General features: G+C 39.9%; 1 protein-coding gene across 2 annotated transcripts in view; it reads left to right on the forward strand.

The window, feature by feature from the left end:
- Positions 1–6,531: 6,531 nt before the first annotated feature.
- UBE2R2 (ubiquitin conjugating enzyme E2 R2) overlaps positions 6,532–24,881 on the forward strand; it is a 113,147-nt gene continuing 94,797 nt past the window's right edge. The window contains exon 1 of one of the 2 annotated variants that reach the window (XM_070590280.1): positions 6,532–6,833. In XM_070590280.1, coding sequence (XP_070446381.1) covers positions 6,657–6,833 — 177 coding nt within the window. In that variant the 5' untranslated portion in view covers positions 6,532–6,656. Of the gene's footprint in view, positions 6,834–6,855; positions 7,402–24,881 lie in introns of those variants that run through there. The other variant, XM_070590281.1, reaches the window with a different exon arrangement.

Raw genomic sequence — 24,881 nt, forward strand, 5'->3', positions numbered from 1 at the left:
TAATCATAGTCCAATTATAAAATTCAGGAAATGTAACCCTGATTCAATACTATTATATAACGTCCATATTCAAGTTTTGCCAATTACATATCCCAATAATATCTTTTATGTTGGAATGTTTTATTTCCGGATGCAAGATCATGCATCAGTTTTGTCTTCATGTTTCTTTTCTCTCAATCTGAAACATTCCCTGAGCTCTCCCTTTTTTGGTCTTTTATGACAACATTTTTGAAGAATATAAGACAGTTTCATTCAATAGCTTTTTCTTTTAAAATCTTTTATTGAAGTACAATAAACATATAGAAAAATTCACATAAGGGTACAGCTTGAATATTCATAAACCAAACATACCCATGTAATCAGCTCCCAGAAAAGAAGCAGAACATTTCCTGCACCTTTAGCTTCTCCCCTCATGCTGCCTTCTGGTCACTATCCCTTAACAATAACCACTATCCTGACTTCTACTAGTATAGATTAGTTTATGCAATAGTTTTTAAAGGAACTTTCATGAGAGTGGTCCTTCTTCGATCGGTCTCCACATGGTTGCCAGAATGAGTTTTCTGAAACTAAAATCCTATCATGTCACCCTCCTTTTAAAAACTCATACCCATCAGTGCTCCCAATTATATTTAGAATGAAATACAAACTTCTACAAGGCCATGATCAATAAAGTCCCTCAGTCCCTCACTCACTATCCCATCCTTTTTTTTTTTTTTTTTTTTTGCAGGGAAAGATTCACCCTGAGCTAATGTCTGTTGCCAATCTTCCTCCTTTTTCTTTTCTTCTCTAAAGCCCCAGTACATGGTTGCTCATGCTAGTTGTAAGTTGTTCTAGTTCCATGTGAGCCACTGCCACAGCATGGCAACTGACAGATAGGTGGTGTGGTTCTGCAACTGGAAAGGGAACCCAGGCCACTGAAGTGGTGAGCGCCAAATTTTAGCCACTAGGCCATCAGTGCTGGCTCCCATCATTTTTCTTGATACTCCACCCCTTGTCGCTTAGCTCCAGCAACATCAGCTTTCCTTCAATTCCTTAGTTGCAGCAAGTTCTTTCCCATCTCAGAGACTTGAGCCAAACTGCTCTGTCTGGAATGCTTTTTCTTGACTTTGACTTTTTCTTCTTTTCATCCTTCAGCTCTCAGCATTCACTGTTAGGCAGTCACTGACCACCTCATCTGAAATATGTTTTCCCTTATCTCATCACCCTATTTAAAATTTCCTTTTTTAGCACTTTTTTTTTTTTTTTTTACAATTTTTGATTGTTTATCAATTGTCTCTCTCTTTGCCCTTTACTGTGAATCTATTAAGACAAGGACCAGGTCTACATGCCCAATGCCTAGCATACTGTAAATAGTCAATAAATGTTTACTGAATGAATGTGACCACTGTCAACCTTCCAGCTTTGTCTCCCTCCATTGTCTCAGTCAAATTTTATGCCCCAGCCATATTGAATTACTTGGAGTTTCTCCACTCTGTCTTGCTTTCTTGTCCTGGGCCTTTGAACTTCCTGCCCTCCTTGCTCAGAACGTTTTGATTGTTCTTTTTCTCCAGCTTTATTGAGATATAAGTGGTATATAATGTTGTTTAAGGTGTACAATGTCATTATTTGTTACATGTATATATTGCAAAATGATTACCACAGTTAAGGTTAGTTAATACATTTAACACATCCTTCACCTCACATAATTACATTTTGTTGTTATTGTTATGGTGAGAATATTTAAGATCTACTTTCTTAGCAACTTTCAAGTATACAACATTGTTAACTATAGTCACCATGCTGTACCTTAGATCCCCTGAACTTATTCCTTGTATAACTGGAAGGTGTGCCCTTTAACCAACATCTATTCATTTTCCCCACTCTCCACCCACTGGTAACCACCATTCTACTCTCTGTTTCTACGGAGTTTGGCTTTTTTAGGTTCCACATATAAGTGAGATCATACAGTATTTGTATTTGTCTTTCTCTGACATTTCTCTTAGCATATTGTTCATCCATGTTGTCACAAATGGCAGGATTTCCTTCTTCTTTATGGGTGAAGAATGTTTTTATTGTTAAGGAAGGTTTCCTGGAGGAGATGGGGCTTGTGCTAAGTTTTGAAGCATGATTTGAGTTGAAGTGACTGAGAAGAGGAAGCAGCACCATTGAAGTCTGAGGAAGACCAAAGGGCTGGGAGATTAGGTGCCCATTCATTCCACATTAGCTGACGATGTCAAGCCCTGTGCTCAGTGTCAGGGATGAAGAGATAAATATGACAGGATAATCACAAACCAGAAAGCTGGAATAATGCCCTTGCCCTTACATTTCACAGGCTTGTCCCTCTATTCATTTAAATGTAACCTCACAGAAGTTTCTTCTGCCCCTGCCCTGCCTCCCTTTAAAATTGTAACCCCCTTTAATCACCTTCATTAGTACTCACTAAAACTTGTGATGATACTATTTGTCTACTAATTACTTGTTTTTGTCTGTTTCTGTCTCAGCCACTAGAATGTAAGCTCCATGAGGGCAGGATCCAATGATTTGTCTCATTCACTACTGCATCCTTGGCATTTAGCACAAGACCTGTCACATAGCAGGTGCTCAATAAGCATTTGTTGAATGTATGAATGGCTCCTTCTTAAGAGCACCTCAGAGGCTGGGAGAAAGGTGTAAACAAGTAATTGCAGTACAATATAACACTGGGGGGATATGATATGTACAGATTGCTGTGGGCAAGTTAGACTAGGAACATTATAGCATGGTGGTTAAGAGCAGTCACACTAAAGTAGGATGGTCAAGGTTCAACTATGGGTTTTGTCATTTACTCGCTGGGTGACCTTGGGTAACTTTCTTAACCTCTCTAAGCCTTATTATACTCAGTAAAATAGACACTCTGGTAATGACCATGTCATGGATTTTTGTGAGAATAGGATACTGTATGTAAAGAGCCTGTCACATACTGATACACAACAAATGTTAGCTATTATTCAAGTAAGATTATGGCTCCTTAAGAGCGCTATTCAAGACTTAGACATGTTAACATGTGCAGAAGGAAAAAAATGTTGGCCCTTTAAAAGAGTCATTCTGTAAGGTCAGAATTAACCTTTCTAAAGTAAATACCCCTCCCTCTCATTTATCCTACCGAGATTTCCATATCTTTTCTCTTTGGAAGAAAAGTAATTGATTCTTCAGAAGATCCCTCCTTGGAGAGAGTACCAGGTGATGCCTTAGAGACTGAGGGTAAATGTCCTGTTTTCTTTACCACCAGAGGGCACCAGTCAGTCAAGTCAATCTCTACCTGTCATTATGAAACAATATGGGAAGGTGTTTCTGCCATTCATTCTTTTGATAAATGTTTTAAGTGTTTACTAGTATGTGCCAAACATGGTGGTAGCGTGTATATGGTTATGAACAGGACTTGTCCTTATGGAATTTATACTCTTGAGCACCTACTATGTGTCTGAGAGATGCTATTAGACATGGGGGTGGAGGATGCTGTTCTATTTGTGTCTTTATTGTTGTTGTTACTGATTGTCTTCCTGCCCTTGGCTGTGAGCCCATGAGAACAATTACTTAGTGTCTACTTTGTGTCAGACAGTGTGCTGTTTGCTGAGGATCCAAGGATGAATAAGACACACTTGCAACTTACTAATAAACAATGTTTTACCTGCTAGGATAAAAAGGCATGAGACAAGCTCTGTGGAATTCGAATTCCTCTGACGTGATAAAGGAGAGCCTTAAGTATACAATTCATTAACTCGCTAGGCTGTGAGAACTTCCAGACAGGTACACATTTATTAGCTACCCATCTTAGGGCCATGGCCATTGTGGCTATGTAGTATGAGCCTGCGAGTTGATTTGAGCCCAGGGAGCAGCTTCTGGTCTGGGTGCCAGATGTAGGTTCCAGTGGCTTAGGCTGGGGATCTACCATCTTCCGGGTTAGGGTGGGGCTGTGATGAGTTTATGTGGGTGAAATGCTTTGAAGATGAACTTTGCCTATTTGTCTACTCATACCCTTGTTATTAAAGGTGTTCCACCTTTCCAGGTCAGCAATCTTCTTGTCCCTAATTGAGTGGTGGAGGAGGCGAAGTCAGAACAGGTCATACACCATCATTTTGGGAGGAGAAGCTGCATTGATTAAGACACTCCTCCTCCTCTGAAGTGACCTCTAATTCCAGTGGAGTTTGGTCTCAAGACCTAGAGAGTAGAACTGGAAGCTAGGGAATGATTCTTTAAAATACTGGCACCTCATCTCTGAGAAAAAATAACTAAAAGATGAAGGGGCTCCTTCAGTGTGGATTGTACATAGTGGCTTCCTTTTAAAGAGTACAGTATAAAAAGGAGGTAAAAAGAGTAACTTTACAGTGGAGAAACCTGACACGCTACTTTAGCCAGGTGATTGAGGTCAATATCAACACTGATAAGTCATGTTGATATTATGTGCCCTTGATATAATATAATGAAAATGTCATTTTACTTCTGTGATTTTCCCCTCAAAAACTTATAACCCCAGTTGAATCAAATCCTAAGTGAGGGACGTCCTACAACATACTTGACTAATACTCTCCAAAACTGTCGAGGTCATCAAAAACAAGGAAAATCACAGGAGGAGCCTAACAAAACATGAAAACTAAATATAGTGTGGCTTCCAGAATGGGATCTTGGAACAGGAAAAGGACAGTAGGTAACAACTAAGGAAATGTCAGTAAAGACTGTAGTTAATAATATATCAATACTGTTTCATTAATTGTAATATACTATGCTAATGTAAGATGTTAAATAGGGGAAATTGGGTGCCAGGTATATGGGAACTCTCTGTACTATCTTCTTAATTTTTCTATAAATCTAAAACTGTTGTAAAAAAAAAAGTCTATTAAAAAATGGAGGGGGTGGTATCCAGAATGCAGCCATGCCTTTAAAATTTTTTTCTTTAAGTTTCTATTTATAGATCATTTACCATGTGCCAGTCATGGAGCTAAACATTGTATATAGATGATCTCATTTAATCTTTACAGTTGCTTAGGTTAGGTATAATTAGCCCTTTTTCATAGAAGCTGATGAAAAAGGAAGAGGTAATCTAAATAGTGGAGCCAGGGTTGGAACCAAGGATCTTTCTGATCCCCAAATTCTAAGTGTGGAACTCTCACAGTATCCTGGCTTTTCTAGGAAACATTTAAGCAGTTGTCATAGGACATGCCTTCCTGAGAGAAAGGGGTCTTTTAAATCATGGGATTGAAGACTGTCTCCACATCTCACTTCAGTCATGCTTATTTTAAAAGTCCCTCAGTTCCAGGTTGGACCTTAAAGCTGAGAGCATCTGTTAGAGGGTCAAAGTTCAACCACCAGACTTCATTTTACAAATGGGTAAACTGAGGGATAGCCAGAGCACTTGCCCCAATCACACAGAAAAGGGCCAGGAACCCAGGCTCAGTGTGTATTATTATTTCTCTACTTCCCACAACTTCCTCTTTGCAGTTAAGAAGGGAAGTAGAGGCCGGTCCATCTGCCTTCCCCATTTCTTAGATGGGAAACTGCCCTCCACCCTCCCAAGCGGGCGACACACTGCCCTCCAAGGACCCACTGGCGTCAGGGCCGAACCTGAGGGAAGCGATGCCAGGACGCTTATTCCCACCAATAACACCCACATTCTCAGCACATCCTTGTTAAGCACCTACTGAGTGCAGGGAGGCCGACTGTGTGTCACGAGGAGAGGCCTGCACGGGACCAGAGCGGAGGCCTGTGGATACACTTGGGGGAGGAGGGCGCTGACAACTCTAGGACCAGAGGTCCCTTCCCGGGCGCGCTTTGGGAACCAAGGCGTCGAGCCGCACAACCTCACGTTAGGGCCAAGGGCATCCCCTGCGGCCACCCCCGGCCCCCAGAGTCGCTTGGCCCTTTAAGGGTGGGGGACACGCGCTGGCGTCACAAAGCGCCGCCACCGCGCCGGGCGGCGGAGAGGAGGCGGGGAGGTGGGAGGAGGAGGAGGAGGGAGAGGAAGGGGGAGGGAGGGGCGCGCGCACGCGCACGCGCGTCGGGCCGCCAGCCGCCGAGAGCCGCCCTCCCTCCCTCCCTCCCTCCCTCCCTCCCTGCCGGCGCGCGCCCCTCCTCCCTCTCTCCCTCCCTCCTCCTTCTTCTCGGCTCCGTCGCTCCCGCGGCGCGCGGCGCTCTCGCTCTTCTCCTCCTCCGCCGCCGCGAGACCCCCGCGCGCCGCGCTCCCCCGCCCTTCGGCCCCGCGCGCCCTTCGGCCCCGGCGGCCTCCGAGGAGAACGAGAGGGCGAGCGAGCGCGGCGCCCCGGGCCGGCCCAGCCCCCTCCCCTCACCATCGCCGGCCCTCCGCCGCCGTCCTCCGCCTCCACCTCCTCTCCCCCCCCCCAGGTTGAGGCCCCCTCCGGGGGGGGGAGGCCCGGGACCGGGAGCGGATTCCCCCAACTCCCTCAGCCCCTCCCCCGCCGGGCCCGAGCGTGAGGAGGGGGGCCCGGCCCGGCCCGCGTCGAGGGTGAGGAGGACCCGGGCCGGCCCACGGGCCGTCTGGGCCTGGTCCGGCCCGCCGGGCGTGTGAAGACAGGGGCCCGGGGCGGCCCGGCCGAAGGAGCGGAGGGGAGGGGCCTGGTCCGGCCCGGCCGGTGCGCGAGGACTGGGGCCCGGCCCGCCGCCGCCGCCGCCGCCGCCCCCCCCCGATGGCCCAGCAGCAGATGACCAGCTCGCAGAAGGCCCTGATGCTCGAGCTGAAGTCCCTGCAGGAGGAGCCGGTGGAGGGCTTCCGGATCACCCTGGTGGACGAGTCCGACCTCTACAACTGGGAGGTGGCCATCTTCGGACCCCCCAACACCCTCTACGAAGGCGGCTACTTCAAGGTACCCCCCCCAACCCCGGCCCAGGCCTCCCCGCCGAGGCCCCGCTCCGCGCCGCGCTCGGCAGTTTTCGGGGCCGAGAGGGAGCGCGGGTGAGGGGGGTTCCTCGCCTCGGCAGCCCCCTCCCCCGCCCGTGGAGGCAGGAAGGCCCTGGCTCACCCGGGGCCTTTTCTTTGTCATGGGGGCGGGGGCGGGAGGCCAGCCGGCCCCGGGAAAGAGGAAAGCCTCTCCGGCGAGGGCAGCGCTCCCGGAGGAGGAGGGCCGTCTTTGTTTTGTTTCCCCAGCTGAGGGGGTGCGGGCGGAGAGGTGGTCTGTGTGTCCGTTCCCTCCCGCCCCCCCATCAGGACCATCCCTGCGCCGGCTGGAACTGCCCCAGAGGGCAGAGTGACCTGCCCTTACTGGATTGGGTCTTTATTTTTTGGGGGGTGGGGGTGGGGGAGGGGTACTGGCCTGTCATTCCAGAGGCCGCCTAGTGACCTGACATTTTGAGCGTTTGATGGGCTTCTGGCGTGGTGGTGGTTCCAACTTGGCATTCCAGTGGGTGGTGAGGAGGACGAGGAACCTAGGGGTGGTAAGCTGGGGGGTGGGGGGGGGCCCTGCGTCTTCTTGCCCTGATCCACTGGGGGGAACTTAATTTACCCCCCTTTCTGTCCTTGTTCTCTGTTTACTTCAGTGCTGTTTCAGAATGCCCTTTGTCCTCACCCTGCCACCAACTTGACTGCCTCCCCCCCCCCCCCCCACGTGTAGAAATAGCTACAGAGGGTGGAACATGGTATATAGGGAGATTGGTAGTTTCCCACTTTAGGGAGAAAAAATTGAAACCTTTTGCTCAGGTGTTTGACTCGAGCAAATGGGATGGTCCCAGAGGGGAAAGTATCATCGGAGGTGAGAGGGTTTCACTGAGTAGGACGGCTCCTTAGCAACCATAGACATTGTTTCTATTGTTTTCCATAATTTTACAACAGTGGTTATTACCATTCCTGAAACCAGTGACTGTTTTTTTTTTAAATTTATTCCAAGGTGGATAGCTTGGAGACACTGAGAATTTTGTTTTTGTTTTTATTTTACCATTTTTGAAGGGACGAATCACAGGTTGAAGATTGAATATTTTAAATGATGGAGGCAGAGACAGAGGAAATGAGTGCTTAAGAATCCATTTAATTTAATCTTTTTTTTTTTATTTCCAGAATTAAGTGAAGTAGAGCAGTGAGTCAGTCTTAGTTTGTTTTGAAGGGAGGGGCTAACTTGGCAAAAGTTTTAAATGAATATCTTAGTCATGTACTTATGATGTGTATTTTTAGGACTACCCAATTACTTCTGTTTTTCTACCCTTCTAAAGGTAGAAGCCTCAGTTTCAGGCTTGAAATTGGGTCAACTTTGTGGAAAATGTGAAGAATTGATAGGGGAATGTTTAATATTCACGCCTGTGATAGTCACTGAATACCTAGTAAAAGCATGTTAGAATATTGTGTACTTATCTTTTGTAGTCACCATACTTTTCAGATGCAGATATTTAAAGTCTCTAAGTAAACATACAAGTTATTAGTGACAGATTGAAGAAAGTATTGCCGTGTCCATGTTTAGGAACATTCTCTTGTATAAATTTTCATTTATAGATACTGGGACAATTAGTTGCACAAAATGGAATTTTGTGATAACTTTTCTAGCAAAACATTCTTTAGCATAATATACTGGGTAACTTTGGTGAAATAAAGTTTAATTTCCAAAAAGTATCATGTCTGAGACAATTGATAGGGTAAATGGATACTAGTTAGAATAATCTTACTCCAGTGTAGTTTGTTAAAAACAAAATAAAAACTGTAAATGAAAGGAAATAATGGCTTGCAAATTGTAATATTTTTGCTGAAATAACTGGAAAGGAGTGTGGAGAACCCTCAGTTTGGAATAGGCAGTATGGAAGGAAGATTCTCTGTAGCATATGTGATTTAAATTAGAAGCTTTTTAATTTCATTGCTATTTAAAAGGAATAGTTTAATCTCCAGTTTCGTTGTATGTGTTAGATTTCTTAAACTTTGAGTGTTTTTACCTTTGTCACATGTAAAAAATGTATGAAAATTCTTAGACAGGTTTTATGTTTTAGTCTTGTAAGAGAATTTTGTTCAATTTCATTTTCTTCTACTTTTTTCCTTATTGTATGGCCTTTTATCCCAAAGGTCCTTTGCTGGAAGAAGGCAAATTTATAGTCATGAGCAGTTAGCACTGGTGGTAGGTTTAAAACCATTGTTTTTTATTTTACTGCTTTTGTTTTAAAACAAGGCTTTTAGTGTGTTCCTCTACAGCTGCAGTTAAAAGTTGGCACAGACCTTTCTCTGCCACTGTTCTCTCTTATCAAATGATAGTCCTCGAACGTTTAGTATAGTTTGTTTTCGAATTAAACTCTTTTCTCTGTTTTGCAAATTAGTTTCTGAAGGCAGTGGGACTGCCATTCTTTAAATTTTTCTTATTTAACTCCTTTAACTTTTACATATTAATAGACTTCTAACTGATCTTTTTCACCATGAAATAGTTGGTTCCAGTCTCTTGACTATGGCATCTGTTGTGGTAGAGACTTGTAAGACCTGTATTTCACAAAATTTTTTTGATTCATCCTACTTTTGTTTTTTAAATATCAAATCCATGTGATTCTTAGCTTTGAGGGGGGAAGGTTTGGATGTATGTTGGGCAAAGGTAGTTTCTTGAGTCTTTTTTTCTGCATATTATAAAATCATTTTTGGCTTTGTTATCGTTTTGTCCAGTTTCTTGATCTTATTGATTTACCAACTGAATTTCTTTGCTACTTTGAATTTTTCCTCTGGGGGCGGGGGGCATCAATGATTACAAAATACAAAGTAAGAGATGGCTTAGAACACCGAGAACACCTCTGAACTTAATTTTGCTACTGTGGAGCAAGTTGGAATTTTATTATGTTACTGGAAGAATAAATTGTTGATCAAGTCAGCTGTTAATGATGACTTTTTACAAGTTCACCCCCATTCCTTTAAAAAGAACTATCTTTTCAAATAACTCCTGATAATGATCATAACTTAGTGTGACTGGTTTGGTATAGAACCTTCTCGGAACTCCTTCATTATTTATCTAAAAGCATGATAGCAGTGAGTCTAGAGATCAGAAAGAAAGCCTGTCTCTTTCATGATGTGCATAGCATAGAAGTTTAAACGCTATAGAAAGCTTGAAGTACTGCACTTCGCTTTTTGTAGTTTTGACTTTATTCAGTAATCTGATTGAGAGAATTAAATATAGGTGTGTTTCATTTTTAGAAAACTCCAAACTGATAATTTAGGAAGTATTTGTTATATACTCAAAGTTTTCCTTAATAGCAGCTTCTTTATCAGACTTAACACTTCGATTTATATTAAGGAACTTATTAAATAATAGTTGTTTTTTAAAATAAAAGGTATACATTTTCATTTGTTCTAGAATAAACTAATCTATTTTCTGTGTGTGTGTGGGGCCCCCCGGCCCCCCCACCTCCAACCAAACAGCCCACCAAACTTAACCTTTGTGCCTGGCAGTGTCCTTCAGATTATAGTGTACTCTATTTTTATGACTCTGTAGTTCTTAATGTAAAGTTAAAACCGTTCTTTTAAGAAAGTGAATTTTAGTCTTTTTGGTATATGAATCTTTTTGAGAAATGGATGAATTTTCCCCAGGGGAAAAAATGTGCACACACAGACTAGTTTGTATACATTTTCAAAGGGTTAACTGATGTATTAAGAATCTCTGTTTTAAGGGATTTGGATAGGCAACTTAAAGACAAAATTAAACAACTTTAAGATTGTGTAGGTAATGCTATTTTTTTAAGCAATTGTATGATGAGTCTTTCAGTCAGTTAAAAATTTCTTATTTTTTAATTTTTCCCCGGTCGCTTTGAGAATGCCTCTTAAGGCTTTTAGTTGTAACCTTTTCTGGAAGCTGAACTTGTCTTGAGTGCTGTGAGCTAAGGTAACATTGTAAATGGAAACATAGTTAATGTCCTGTGGCTTTGCGGGCTAAGTGAAATTTTAGCATTTTGGTTTTTTTCATGTCAAATGATAGCACCTCAGTATTTTATAGACTATGCCTTTACCCTGTTAAGTTGATTTCATAATGCATATTTTTCTAGTTTTTAACTTGTCTGAAATTGAGATGTGTCTTAGAATCTGTGAAGTCTTACACTTGCCATCAGCCACGTGGCGCTTGTGACCTGGTTGTGAGAGAACCTTCCATTGAAATCTTCTGATAAAAATTTTTAAAATGCCAGCATCATTGTCTTAAATTTGATAAAATAACAGTTATTTCGGGGCCGGCCCGGGGGGCGCAGCGGTTAAGTTCGCACGTTCCGCTTCTGCACGGCCCGGGATTCGCCGGTTCGGATCCCGGGTGCGGACATGGCACCGCTCGGCAAGCCACGCTGTGGTATGAGGAAGATGAGCCCTGAGCTAACATCTACTGCCAGTCCTCCTCTCTTTTGCTGAGGAAGCCTGGCCCTGAGCTAACATCCGTGCCCATCTTCCTCTGCTTTATATGTGGGACGCCTACCACAGCGTGGCTTGCCGAGCGGTGCCATGTCCGCACCCGGGATCCGAACCGGCGAACCCCGGGCTGTGCAGAAGCGGAACGTGCGAACTTAACCGCTGCACCCCCCGGGCCGGCCCGGCCCCGAATTATTTCTTTTTGAACGAAGGATTTGGGCCCTAATTAATACTTTTTTGCAGCATGTTGATTCCTCTTTTCAGAGATTTGTGTTAGTAAACAGTGTTTATTGAGCACTCATCCCAGGCAAAGCACTGTAGGAAGAGTCAGCGCCTTATAGATACTAAGAGAAAGTACAAGGTATTCGTAACCTTAGAGCTTTTATGAATGATCTTCATAAAAATCTTTGTGCACACTTTAAAATACAGAAATGTGAGACTTAGGTGTTACTGATGCAATTGTAAATGGTAGTTAAAATCAAAAGCTTTTAAAGTTTTAAGGCCAGTTAGAACATTTGTCAACATAACCATGATCTACCAGACAGAACATTCTGTTCCATCTTTACAACTTCATATTAATGGTTGTAGTCTAAGGTTCCAGAAGAACCTGTCTGTTCGAGACAGGTGAAATAAAAGAGGCCATCCTACAAATTGGTCCACCTCTGCTAATCTAGTTATGAGAAAATAACAGTCAGGAAGAGTTATAAATTCAGGGTTTAGGACTACAGAACTCCATCATGCTGAAAGGTCATATTTAAAAGGTTTAATGCTTTATGTCCCTGAACTTCTTTTGAACTGTTTCACATACAACTACATAGATGTCTGAGTAAGATGGAGCCTTTTGAATGTGTTCTGACAACACAGAACTAGTTTATTTCAACTTTATTCATTGAGAAATCGTTACTCATAGTTCATGCTTATGTACATTTAAATAAGTTAATTCTGAAGTAAATGGAATGATAGATACTAAATTGAAGGGGTAATTTTAGTTCAGATTGCCAAGGTTTGATATTATTTAAATATTCTTCAATATGAGAATTGGAAAATTTAGATTTTGGAATATGTATTTAAGATAGAAAGTGAATAGTCCACTTTAAACATCTTTACTTGGGGGGCCGGCCCGGTGGCACAGCAGTTAAGTGTGCACATACTGCTTGGCGGCCTGGAGTTCGCCAGTTTCAGATCCCAGGGGTGGACATGGCACTACTTGGCAAGCCATGCTATGGTAGGCATCTCACATAGAAAGTAGAGGAGGATGGGCACGGATGTTAGCTCAGAGCCAGTCTTCCTCAGCAAAAAGAGGAGGATTGGCAGCAGATGTTAGCTCAGGGCTAATCTTCCTCAAAAAAAAATTAATTAAAAAAAAATCTTGATTTGTTTTAATAACAGATATACAGATGTTTTTGTTATAACACAAATAATACATTGGGTTACTGTTGTGAAAAATCTTGATTTGTTTTAATAACAGATATACAGATGTTTTTGTTATAACACAAATAATACATTGGGTTACTGTTGTGAACCTATTGGCACGGTAAGTAGAGTGAGCACTTAAAATATGCTAAAACTTTGAATGCCGTATCTAATTCCAGATACACGCTACTACCCTTAGTACAGTAATGTAGGTATTACTAGCTAACGTTTATTGAGTGCTTACTATGTGCCGTATACTTTATATAGAATGTCTCATATAATCCTCCTATGAGGTATGGTTACTATTACTTTCGTTTTATATAGAGAGAAACTGAGTCACATAGAGCTCATTTAACTTACCCAGAGGTCCTCAGCTAGAAAGTTGTAAAGCTAGACTGCTTGACCCTAAAGCCTGTGTTATTCTATTACTGAGATCTTTGACCACTTAGGATGATGTTTGAAGGTATGAAAGTGGAATTTTAAGAAAATTAAGTTTATGGAACATTTTATAAGGAACTATTTTAAATTTCACTTAAATGTAAAGGTCACAAGGGTAATTATCTGCCCCTCTAAATTGTGGGGGGAGATCGTTATGATGTCTTCCGATTACATCTCTTAAATCCATTGGAAAAATTGGAATTTTTTTGTGTGTTCTTGGATTACTTGAATTAGAGAATGATAAATCATATTGCAGAAAGTTTTTTTTTTTAAGATTTTTATTTTCCTTTTTCTCCCCAAAGCTCCCTGGTACATAGTTGTATATTTTTAGTTGTGGGTCCTTCTAGCTGTGGCATGTGGGACGCCACCTCAGCATGGCTAGATGAGCAGTGCACCATGTGCGCGCCCATGTTCCAAACCAGTGAAACCCTGGACCGCCGAAGCAGACCGTGCGAACTTAACCACTCGGCCACAGGGCTGGCTCCAGTGCCATAGTTTTAGTCTGTTCTGTATTTGGATTTCCAGATTTCATAATTCTTTAGTTATCTGCTTTGCTATATTTGCTGCATGGGCAGTTTATATTTAATTTGAGGGATAAATACTTGAAATAATTTGTATTGTGTTGCTCACTTATTAGCATACATAGTAATTTGGATTGTAAACAGTGAATGATTACTACCTTGTTGAAAATAACCATGGCTCCATTTATAAGATACTATTAAGAATTGGCAAAGTTACAAAAACTTGGACGATATGTAGTAATCCTTTAGAGAAACAGAATGACTTAAAGCTTAGAAAACTGGTTTTGGAGTTACTTATAAGGCAAAACAAAAGGAGTTTTATTATTCAAAAGAATATTTTTTGTATAATTTGAAACTTTTATTTTGAAATTATTAGAGGAACAGGTAAAATTTGTGTAATACTTTATAGTCATATGCCATTTTTTACTAAAAAATAGTATTAACTCAGATTATTTACCTTATCTACCAAGTTGAATCTGAATCACTTTTGGATGTTAAACAAAACAAAGTCCATACTAAAGTAGTAAAGATTTGCCACTGATAAGTTCATTAAGAAGTTGTACAATAGGCTCTGAAGGCAGTTCTCAGAAAAGGAATTCTGAATTCTTTTGAGCAGTGGCAGTGTAGCACTGTTGGAGTGGGTGTATAGCCACCCTTCTGACGTGGAAGGGGGCAAAGCTCATTTGAGTTCTGGTAGTTGAGTTTAAAAAAAACAAAACACTTATTACTTAAGAAGGCCTATCTTGGTCTTACCACTTTAACTGCTGTTTCTCCCATTGGCTAAAAAGGGATGAGAATAATGATGTATTTAAGCCATTAAGGATTAAGCCCTGTGGAACAACTTCAGGGCTAATGTTAAAAAAAAAAAAAGTATAATAACTGTGTCCTCAGGGTTTCTACTCTGAGTTCTTTGGAATTTGTTAATCATGTTTCAATATTTGCTCTAAATAAGAATGACAGAAGATTTGCTAGACAAAGAAAAGTCTTACTGAAGATATTGAAATTCTGTAGAATTCAGATTAAGATGTAAGGAATCTTATGTTAATAGGGCTTTAAAATGAGGAGAGCACTTCCTGAGTTTTTAACTAAGTCCTCACCTTTCTTTTATAACCGTGTTTTTCGAAGTTTTTTTTTTTTTTTTTAAAGATTTTATTTTTCCTTGTTCTCCCCAAAGCCCCCCGGTACATAATTGTGGGTCATTCTAATTGTGGCATGTGGGATGCCGCCTCTGCATGGCTCAACAAGCGGTGCCATGTCTGTGCCCAGGATTTGAACTGGTGCAACCCTGGGCCGCTGAGTTGGAGGGTGCGACCTTAACCACTCGGCCATGGGGCCTCCCCCGAAGTTATTTTTTTATTGGTAAATTGTGGAATAAATTTTGTACAGAGAGGTTCCTTAAATAAAAAAACGATGCTAGTAAATGGTAAAACTGGAAAAATTACTAAGGACATATAAGTATTGTATTGAGGAAATCACTTATTTCTAGCTTAAAAAATTTTTCCTCTGCTGTGACCAAACCTGGTAGTGTGAGTCTAAATAAACTCTTAGATTATGAGCTCTTTAAGAAATGCCGCTGGCTCTTACTTATCTTTGAATTTCCTTAGCATTTGGCATTGAGCTAAAAGAGTAATACTTAATCTTTTGGGAGATTCACATCCTTTGAGCATGACAGCCCCCCTTCCTCCAAATTCTGCATGCAATTTCAAGGCATTACTGATGTTGAATTTTCTCCATAGGCCTTGGTTGTTCAACCCCTAGTCTAGAACATAGTGGTAGACTAGTGGCTGAATATTTGGACTGCTCAGTTCCTCTAGTTGTGCTTTTCCTTTTGGGAAGAAATTGAATTTTATTTGGGTTTTTCCATCAGTGACATGTTATCTATAGTTGCCAGGTTGCCTCAATTAGATCTGATGGTCTTGGTGACTGAAGGTTTAGCTAGACAATAATTAAGATTGAAATCTTGGTTATATAGTAATATAGCAAATTAGGATCTTTGTATAGGGCTCCTCTTGTAATTTAAATATTATAAAACCTATTTAAGAGAGGTTAAGAATTTTGGAGCAGCAATAACGACAGGCATCAGCAAAACCTGCTAGCTATACCAGCCTTGACTTCTGTAATCCCATGAAGGTGAAGATTACTTAACTTCATTTGGAAAATCTAATGAAGAAAACAACAATTAAACTCAGTTCTGTTTGACCCTTACTTTTTAGAATATCAGTTAACATTAGATCTTTTAAAAACAGACTAGAAGTGCAGGAATGTCTTAAAAAGTGGAGAATTTTTAGTAACTGTAAATGTTATGAGTGTTCTTATGGTTCTTGATACATTAAAAGAATCAGAATAATTAGAAAAGTACTTTTTTTTTTTTTAGGAAGATTAGCCCTGAGCTAACTGCTGCCAATCCTCCTCTTTTTGCTGAGGAAGACTGGCCCTGAGCTAACATCCATGCCCATCTTCCTCTACTTTATATATGGGACGCCTATCACAGCATGGCTTTTGCCAAGCAGTGCCATGTCTGCATCCAGGATCTGAACCGGCGAACCCGGGCCTGCTGAGAAGTGGAGCGTGCGCACTTAACCACTGCACCACTGGGTGGCCCCACCCCCACCTTTTTTTGGTGGAAGATTAGCCCTGAGCTAACTGCTGCCAATCCTCTTTTTTTTTTTGCTGAGGAAGACTGGCCCTGAGCTAACATCCATGCCCATCTTCCCCTACTTTATATGTGGGATGCCTACCACAGCATGGCTTGCCAAGCGGTGCCATGGCCACACCCGGGATCTGAACTGGCGAACCCCGGGCTGCTGAAGTAGAATGTGCAAACTTAACTGCTGCACCACTGGGCCGGCCCCAGAAAAGTACATTTTTATAGCTGTATTTGTGTTTTGATAACACACTGCATGTATGCATTTTGTTAAATAATAATTTTGGTCAAGTTTAGCAAATATATGTGTAGTTTTTCTCCTCCTCAATATATATAAAGCCTTCTAAATATAAGATTAAGCACATCTTGCCCATGTATATACCTTGAATGAATTAATTCTTAACAAGATGGAGTAGGGAGGGAACTTGTAAAATAGGTTTAATTTCTATGGTGTGTGAATTGTCCCAAACAAGCTCCCCTGGGTTATTGTTCCAGCTACCAGATATGTCCTGAAGACTTTTAAGTCTGCTTCTCTAATTAGACCTGTTTTGAGTTTTTGCCTGCCTGTTAGACGTTTCCACCAGTATGTCCTATTTACACTAAAGACGTAAACACTACACTGGACTCTACCTCTTCCCATAAGCCCCTGCTGTCTTCACTCTCTTGGATATTGGACAGTGTCTACCCAGTCACACAAGCCTGAAGCTGGAAACCACTTCAGATCATTTCTGCTTCCTCTTGCTACATATCCGATTATTTTTAGTGCTTCATGTCTTTGGTATTTAGCTCCTCCTCTTCATTCCTACTGCCACTGTGTAAGTTCATGCTCAGTTGTACTCACTTGGATAGTGACAGTCGCCTCTTTACTCTGTTTTATGCCCCTCCAGTCTATGATATCACTAGACTAACCCTTTCTAAATCTCTAATTTGACTTGTCCCCACAAAAAAAAAAAGAAAGAAGCTGTCAGCTCATCTTCCAAAAAATTAAGTAAAAATTCCTTTTTTTGAAGAAGAAGAAGATTAGCCCTTAGCTAACATCTGCTGCCAGTCCTCCTCTTTTGCTGAGGAAGACTGGCCCTGAGCTAACGTCCATGCCCATTTTCCTGTGCTTTATATGTGGGACGTCTACCACAGCATGGCTTTTGCCAAACGGTGCTGTGTCCACACTTGGGATCCGAATTGGCAAACCCGGGGCTGCCGAGAAGCGGAACATGAGAACTTAACCGCTGCGCCCCTGGGCTGGCCCCTAAAAATTCCTTTGTGTGACATACAAAGCCCTTCATGATCTTCTTTGACAGTGCCATTGCCTAAGCTGTTATCTGTCTGGAATGCCCGTTTCAATTTTTCTCCTGCCCTCTTTAGCCTGGTGAACTCCAACTTATATTTTAAGACTCAGTTTACTGTGAATAAGCTCATAGGTTCTCTCCCTCTTACCCCCTCTCTCCACAATTAGATTGTTTTAAAGTAAACCCCAGACATCATATCCTTATGCTGGAGTCCCTAAAAGATAAGTTAAAAAACGTAATTGTAGTATTCTTACACTTAATAAACAATAATACCTTAGTATTATCCTCCGTCTAATCAGTGTTCATATTTCCTCAGGTGTCTCATAGATAGACGTTTAAGTTAGTTTGAATCAAGGACAAAATAAGGTTCACAGTTGCATTTGATTGATACGCCTCTTAAGAGTTACTGAATAGATTTCCCTTCCTCTTTTTTTTTTTTTAGAAAAAAACAACAGCTTTATTGAGATATAATTGATATACCATAAAATTCACCCATTTAAATGTACAATTAGTGGTTTTTAGTATAATGACAGAGTGGTACAACCATCACCACAATCAATTTTAGAACATTTTCATCACCCAAAAAAGAAATCCTAAACCCATTAGCAGTCACTCCTCATTTCTCCCCAATCCGTAGGCAACCAGTCTACTTTCTGTGACTGTAGATTTGCCTATTCTGTAAATGTATAGGTTTACATTTCATATAAATGGAATCATACATGGTCTTCTGTTACTGGCTTCTTTCACCTAGCATAGTGTTTTCAAGGTTCGTATATGTTGTGGCATGTGTCAGTACCTCATTCCTTTTTATTGTTAAATAATGTTTCATTGTATGGACGTTTCATTTATCTATTCAAAGTTGATGGACATTTGGGTTGTTTTCCACTAATTGGCTATTATAATGCTGATGTGAACATTTGTATACCAGTTGCACTGTGGACATATATTTTAATTTCTCTTGGGTATTTACCCAGGTATAGAATTACTGGGTCATATGATAACTCTTAAGTGTAACCATTTGAGGAACTGCCAGACTGTTTTCCAAAGTAGCTGCACCATTTTACCAACAGTCTATGAGGGTTCTAATTTCTCTATGTCTTCACCAACACTTGTTCTCTCTTTTTTAAAAAAGAAATTTATTTGTTGGTAATTGAATGTGTTCAACTGCTTAACTACTGTCTTCAGTTTTAATGAATTCACTATTGGACTGGTGATAATATATTTTATTACAAACGAAAGGATATTATTATAGTACTAAAAGTAGTGGAAAGTTACTGTGTTTCTAACACTGGACGTCATCAGACATTTGTTATAAAGTAATCATGGAACGTTCTAGCCCCAGACCTAGTTAGCTACCTATTTTTTCCACATTATTTCTTCTCTGCTTTAATTTATAAACCTTCCCATGCGAGACCTTGTCATATCTCATCTTCAGCTTGGAGCTATTTAAATTTAGGTTAGTTGATTTGGTGGGAAAAAATACTAAGTTCATTATGGAGTTAACCTATCATACAGGAATTTAAATTTCTTAACATTAAAGATGTAATGAGGGACATGATATTAAGGGCGTTCATTTATTATTTTTCTTTAGGAAAACAGTTCAGTATGAAAGTCCTTTCTCTCCCTGGAAAATCATTTAACTATTTGTTGTGTAATTCCCCAGAAATGTGCTGTTTATATACAAACATATATATGCATTGTTAAACTATAAACGTGGTTATATTATAAATATTTTTCTGCATATTGCTTTTTTTTAGACTTATCAGGTTATCTTGGAGAGCATTCAATTATCAATATTTATGGATTATGTCATTATTTGTAACTTGCACAATATTCCAATTGTTAAGGCTGTATTTTAACTATTTAGCTATTCCCTTATTCATGGACAATTGTTTTCAGTTTTTTACTCTTATAAACAAAGCTGAAAGGGACATTTTTACACATCTTTTATACTTTTGTAAATGGATCTGCTGGATTAAAGGGTATGTGTATTTAAATTTTACTAGATAATCAAATTACCCTTCAAAAATATGTTTATATTCTATAACATACATGAGTATTGTCAAACTATAAAATTTGCAATTCTGATAAATCAGCCTTTCTGATGCTTATTTCTTTTAATTTTGAATGAAATTTAGCTTACTTTCATGTCGCTGGCCTTTTGTAATATTTATGCAAATTATGTATACTTGTCCTTTGCCCATTGTTTTAGATTTTTTCGTTTTAAATAAGATAAAGACTGCTTGCATAAAGGGACTTAGTCATTTGTCAGATGTATTACATGTTGCAAATATCTTTTCCGTATGTGTCATTCATTAATGGTGTAATTTAAAATATTAACGTGCGTAGAATTCTGTCCAAAGTTAAACATGAAGGCAAGCATAGAGAAAATCGTGTTGTCACTGTCATGACAAGTAGAATAGAAGAATTTGTAGGGTTTAGAGTAAACTCTCCTAAAACATTATCATGTGGATTATTCATATCCTGTAAACAAACTTGATGCTAATAATGTACAAGCTAATACAGAAGTACCTGTATTTTGCTGTGTGAGTGGTAGTAACTTTTTTTTAATAAAATAAAGTTTTTATCCCATTTTAAGTTGACACATGTTCATTGTAGAAAGTTTTAAAACTTCCTGAAACTGTGAAGACAAAAGTCATGTGTAATAATGCTATCCAGAAATAATACTTTTAGTATATTTTCTTCTGAAATATGCTATATTTCATCAAAAGAAATTGCATACTGTATACCTATTTTTTTAACTTAACGTATTCTGAACATTTTCACCACTATCCATCATTTAACCTTTTCCCTTTTGTTGGACTTGGAGATCTATTTTTGCTTTGTAAATGATACTACGTAGAACACATTTTTATATCTATGTTTGTGTTTTTCAGATAAGTTTTTGGTACTGGATGTATTGGGTTAAAAGTTATGAACATCTAGGGGCCGGCCCAGTGGTATAGTGGTTAAGTTTGCGCACTCTGCTTTGGCGGCCTGGGGTTTGGATTCCGGGTGTGGACCTACGCATTGCTTATCAAGCCATGCTGTGGCAGGTGTCCCACATATAAAGTAGAAGAAGATGGGCACAGATGTTAGCTCAGGGCTAGTCTTACTCAAAAAAACAAAAATTATGAACATCTATATAATATCATATTTAGAGAAATTTTGAACTGGGTGTTTTCATAACATTTTATTTTTCCTTTTTCTCCCCAAAGACCTCTAGTACCTAGTTGTGTATATTTAGCTGTGGGTCCTTCTAGTTGGGGCATGTGGACGCCGCCTCAGCATGGCTTGATGAGCGTTGCCATTCCCACGCCCAGGATTCAAACCGGCGAAACCCTGGGCCGCCAAAGTGGAACACGTGAACTTAACCACTCCACCATGGGGCTGGTCCCTGAACTGGTTTTGACAAGATAAAGTGCAACAGTAAAAATGGTGATTTTCTGGAGGGCAAGGAAACCACTAATGAAGTGGCTACTATGGCCTTGATTTAAAAAAATTATGTATGGAAACTTAAAGGAACTAGAATAGCCAAAACAATTCTGAAAAAGAACTACAAAGGGAGAAGACTCACAATATCCAATTTTAAGATGTATGAAAAACTACGCTAATGAAGACAGTGTGATATATTGGCTAAAGAAATGGAATAGAGAGCCCAGAAATAGACTTACACAAATAGAGTCAACTAGTTTTTTGACACAAATGCAAACATAATTCCATGGAAAAAGGACAGTCTTTTCAATATATGGTGTTGGAAAAACTGGGCCATCAGTATGTTAAAAAGTGAGCCTCAACCTATATAATATATAATATATACAAAAATTAACTCAAAACGGATCATAAACCTAAATGTAAAACACAAAGCAATAAAACCCTTGGAAGAAAGCATTGGAAAAAGTCTTCTTGACCTTTGTTTTGGCAAAGAGCTCTTAGATAACAGCACCAAAAAGCGTGATCCATGAAAGGAAAAATTGATGAAATGAACTTCATCAAAATTTAAAACTTTTTTCTGTGAAGAACACAGTTAAGAGAATGAAAAGATAAGCCATGAACTGAGAGAATGTATTTATAAACGACATATCTGAGAAGGGACTTGTATCCAGAATTTACGAAGAACTTTCCAAACTCAACATGGGCGAAAAAAGAAAACTTGACAACCCAATTTTAAAAATGGATGAAAGATTTGAACAGACGTTTCCCTGAAGATGATATTTGGATGGCATATAAGCACATGCAAAGATGCTCATCATTAGTCATTAGGGAAATGCAAGTTAAAACCACAGTGAGGTACCATTTACATCCCTTTTAGAATGGCTAAAATAAAAAAATTCTGACAGTACTGAGTGTTGATAAGGATGAGAATTAACTAGAACTCTCCTGCTGCTGGTGAGAATGCAGACTCTGGAAAAAGTCTGGCAGTTTGTTACAAAGTTAAATATACAATTACCGTATGTCCCAATGATCCCACTTCTAGAAATTTGTCTTAGAGCAGTATAACCTTGATGTTTGCACAAGAATGTCTGTGAATGTTTCTAGCAACCCTACTGGAAACAACCCAAAGATCCTCCTGTGGGTGAATGGATAAAGAAACTGGTATATCTATTATGGAGTGCTATTTAGCAATAAAAAGGAACCAACTATTGATACACCAATAACATGGGTGTGAATATTAAAGGTATTATGGCAGTCTCATAAGATTATATTCTGAACGATTCCATTTACATGACCTTCTGAAAAAGACAAAGCTATAGGCACCGAGAACAGATCAGAGGTTGCCCAGGGTTTAGGGGTGGAGGGAGGGTTTGACTAAAAGGGGCAGTGTGAGGGAATTCTTTGGGAGTGTTGAAATTGTTTTGTGTTCTGTTTATGGTAGTGGTTACAAGAGTCTATGTACTGCTAAAACTTATAAAAGTGTGTGCCAGGAAAGTGAATACTGCTATATGTAAATTTGAAAAGTAGAAAAATTGCAGATTTAATAATTTTACAATTTTGTCAATTATACCTCAATAAAACTGAAAAAATAAGGTAAAGTAAAAAAAGAAAAAAGACAATGTCCTTGTTTAAAGAAATGCAGAATGGCTTTGTTATATTTTCTGAGTGCTTGCATAGCTGCACCTGTTTCTGAAGTTCTATGAGCTAAATAAGTGAATGCAGTTCATTGTCAGGGACTGTTTTTCCCCCTCCCCAAAGCCCCAGTACATAGTTATATATCCCAGTTGTAAGTCATTCTAGTTCTTTGTGGGACGCTGCCTCAGCACGGCCTGATGAGTGGTGTGTTAAGTCTGCACCCAGGACCTGAACCAGCAAATCCCAGGCTGCTGAAGCAGAGCGCATGAACTTAACCACTTGGCCACAGGGCCAGCCCCTGTCAGGGACTTTTTAAAGAAGCTACTATATAGGATATTGCTAGGGTCAGCATCCATTCAGCCATGTGGCCTTTGTTTATACCCAGAACTACTCTCCACCAGGATCAACATTATGAATATCTGAACACATGAAATTTTATTATACCTGTGGTTTTTCACTTAAAAAATGTCCTAGGTGGGGCCGGCCCCGTGGTGCAGCGGCTAAGTTTGTATGTTCTCCTTCAGCGGCCCAGGGTTTTCTGGTTTGGATCCCAGGTGCGGACCTACGCATCACTTATCAAGCCACGCTGTGGCAGGTGTTCTGCATATAAAGTAGAGGAAGATAGGCATGGATGTTAGCTCAGGGCCAGTCTTCCTCAGCAAAAAGAGGAGGATTGGCAGCTGATGTTCTTCAGGGCTGTTCTTCCTCAAAAAGCAAAAAAAAAACCATAAACCCTAGGATTTTAAAGGTTAATAATGCTTAGCTAAATAGAAAACAGACATTCAAAGGTGCTGAGGTTTTTTCCATGCTTTTAAAATACCTTGCAGTCTAACCATATCTAAGAACTAGGATTAGTTATTGGTGTTGGGAGAGACCTTAGTGATCACCTAATTTTATAAATAAGGACGTGAGGGCTTAGGGAAGGAATTGGTGAGCTTAAAAGTTACAAGGAGAGTTTATTAGAGAGCTAGCAATACAACTCCGGTCTCCTTTTTTTTAAATTTTTTTTTTCCCTTTTCTCCCCAAAGCCCCCCAGTACATAGTTGTATATTCTTCGTTGTGGGTCCTTCTAGTTGTGGCATGTGGGACGCTGCCTTAACCACTCGGCCACGGGGCCAGCCCCTCGGGTCTCATTATGTTCATTTCATTGAATCAGTGTATAATAATCACTAGTAAATTATTTCTTACCCTTTGCTTGAATTTTAATTCTACTCATTCTTTTAGAATTCAAGTCTGTGGAAATAAATTTACATACATTAAAATTAATCTTTTTTAGGTATATAGTTCTATGAATTTTAATAAATACATAATCCAGATTTTTAGAAGAAAAAGTGACTGAAACAATAACAGGGAAGTTTGCATATCCTACTTGTGTGTGTGAGAACAAAGTGAGATTATTTTTTTCCTACCAAAGTATAATGTAGAAAATGCATCTGATAATTATCCAGAAGTTTTTGTGTAATACAATGAATTGTCCTTATTTTGAATTCTACTAATTTGAAATTTGTGGAAGTTTCTAACAAGAGCTTGACAGTTCACTTATAATAAAATGTTGTCTAAATAATGGAAGATTATGAGAGGCAGAGGTTATTTAAACTACTTTGATCACTTTTCAAATATTTGATGACACCACATATATAACGTTTATTATTTCACCCATTTTTGTGTACAATTCAGGGACATTAAATACATTCACAGTGTTGTGTAACCATCACCACTATCTTTTCCCTGAACCTTTTCATCATCCCAGAGTGAATCTCTATTCATTAAATAATAAATCCCCAATTTCCCTGCCCCTGGCCCCTAGTAACCTCTGTTCTACCTTCTGTATTTATGAATTTACCTATTCTAGATACCTCACATAAGTGGAATTATACAATATTTGTCTTTTTGCATCTGGCTTATTTGACTTAGTATAATGTTTTCAAGGTTTATCTGTGTTATAGCATGTGTCAGAATCTCATTCCTTTTTTATGGCCGAATAATATTCCATTGTATGTATATATCGCATTTTGTTCATCCACTCATCTGTTGATGGAACTTGGACTGTTTCTACCTTTTGGCTATTGTGAATACTACTGTTCTCTCTTGGATGCTGCAAGTGTTTAACAAGACTTCAGAATTGCACAATAGTTACTTCAGACAGTTCCTGCCAGCTCAATAGTTGTTTAGGTGGAGGGACGGATTCCTGGAGCTTCCTACTCTAC

The sequence above is a fragment of the Equus przewalskii genome, chromosome 22 (assembly GCF_037783145.1).
Source record: "Equus przewalskii isolate Varuska chromosome 22, EquPr2, whole genome shotgun sequence".
Classification (NCBI taxonomy): Eukaryota; Metazoa; Chordata; class Mammalia; order Perissodactyla; family Equidae; genus Equus; species Equus przewalskii.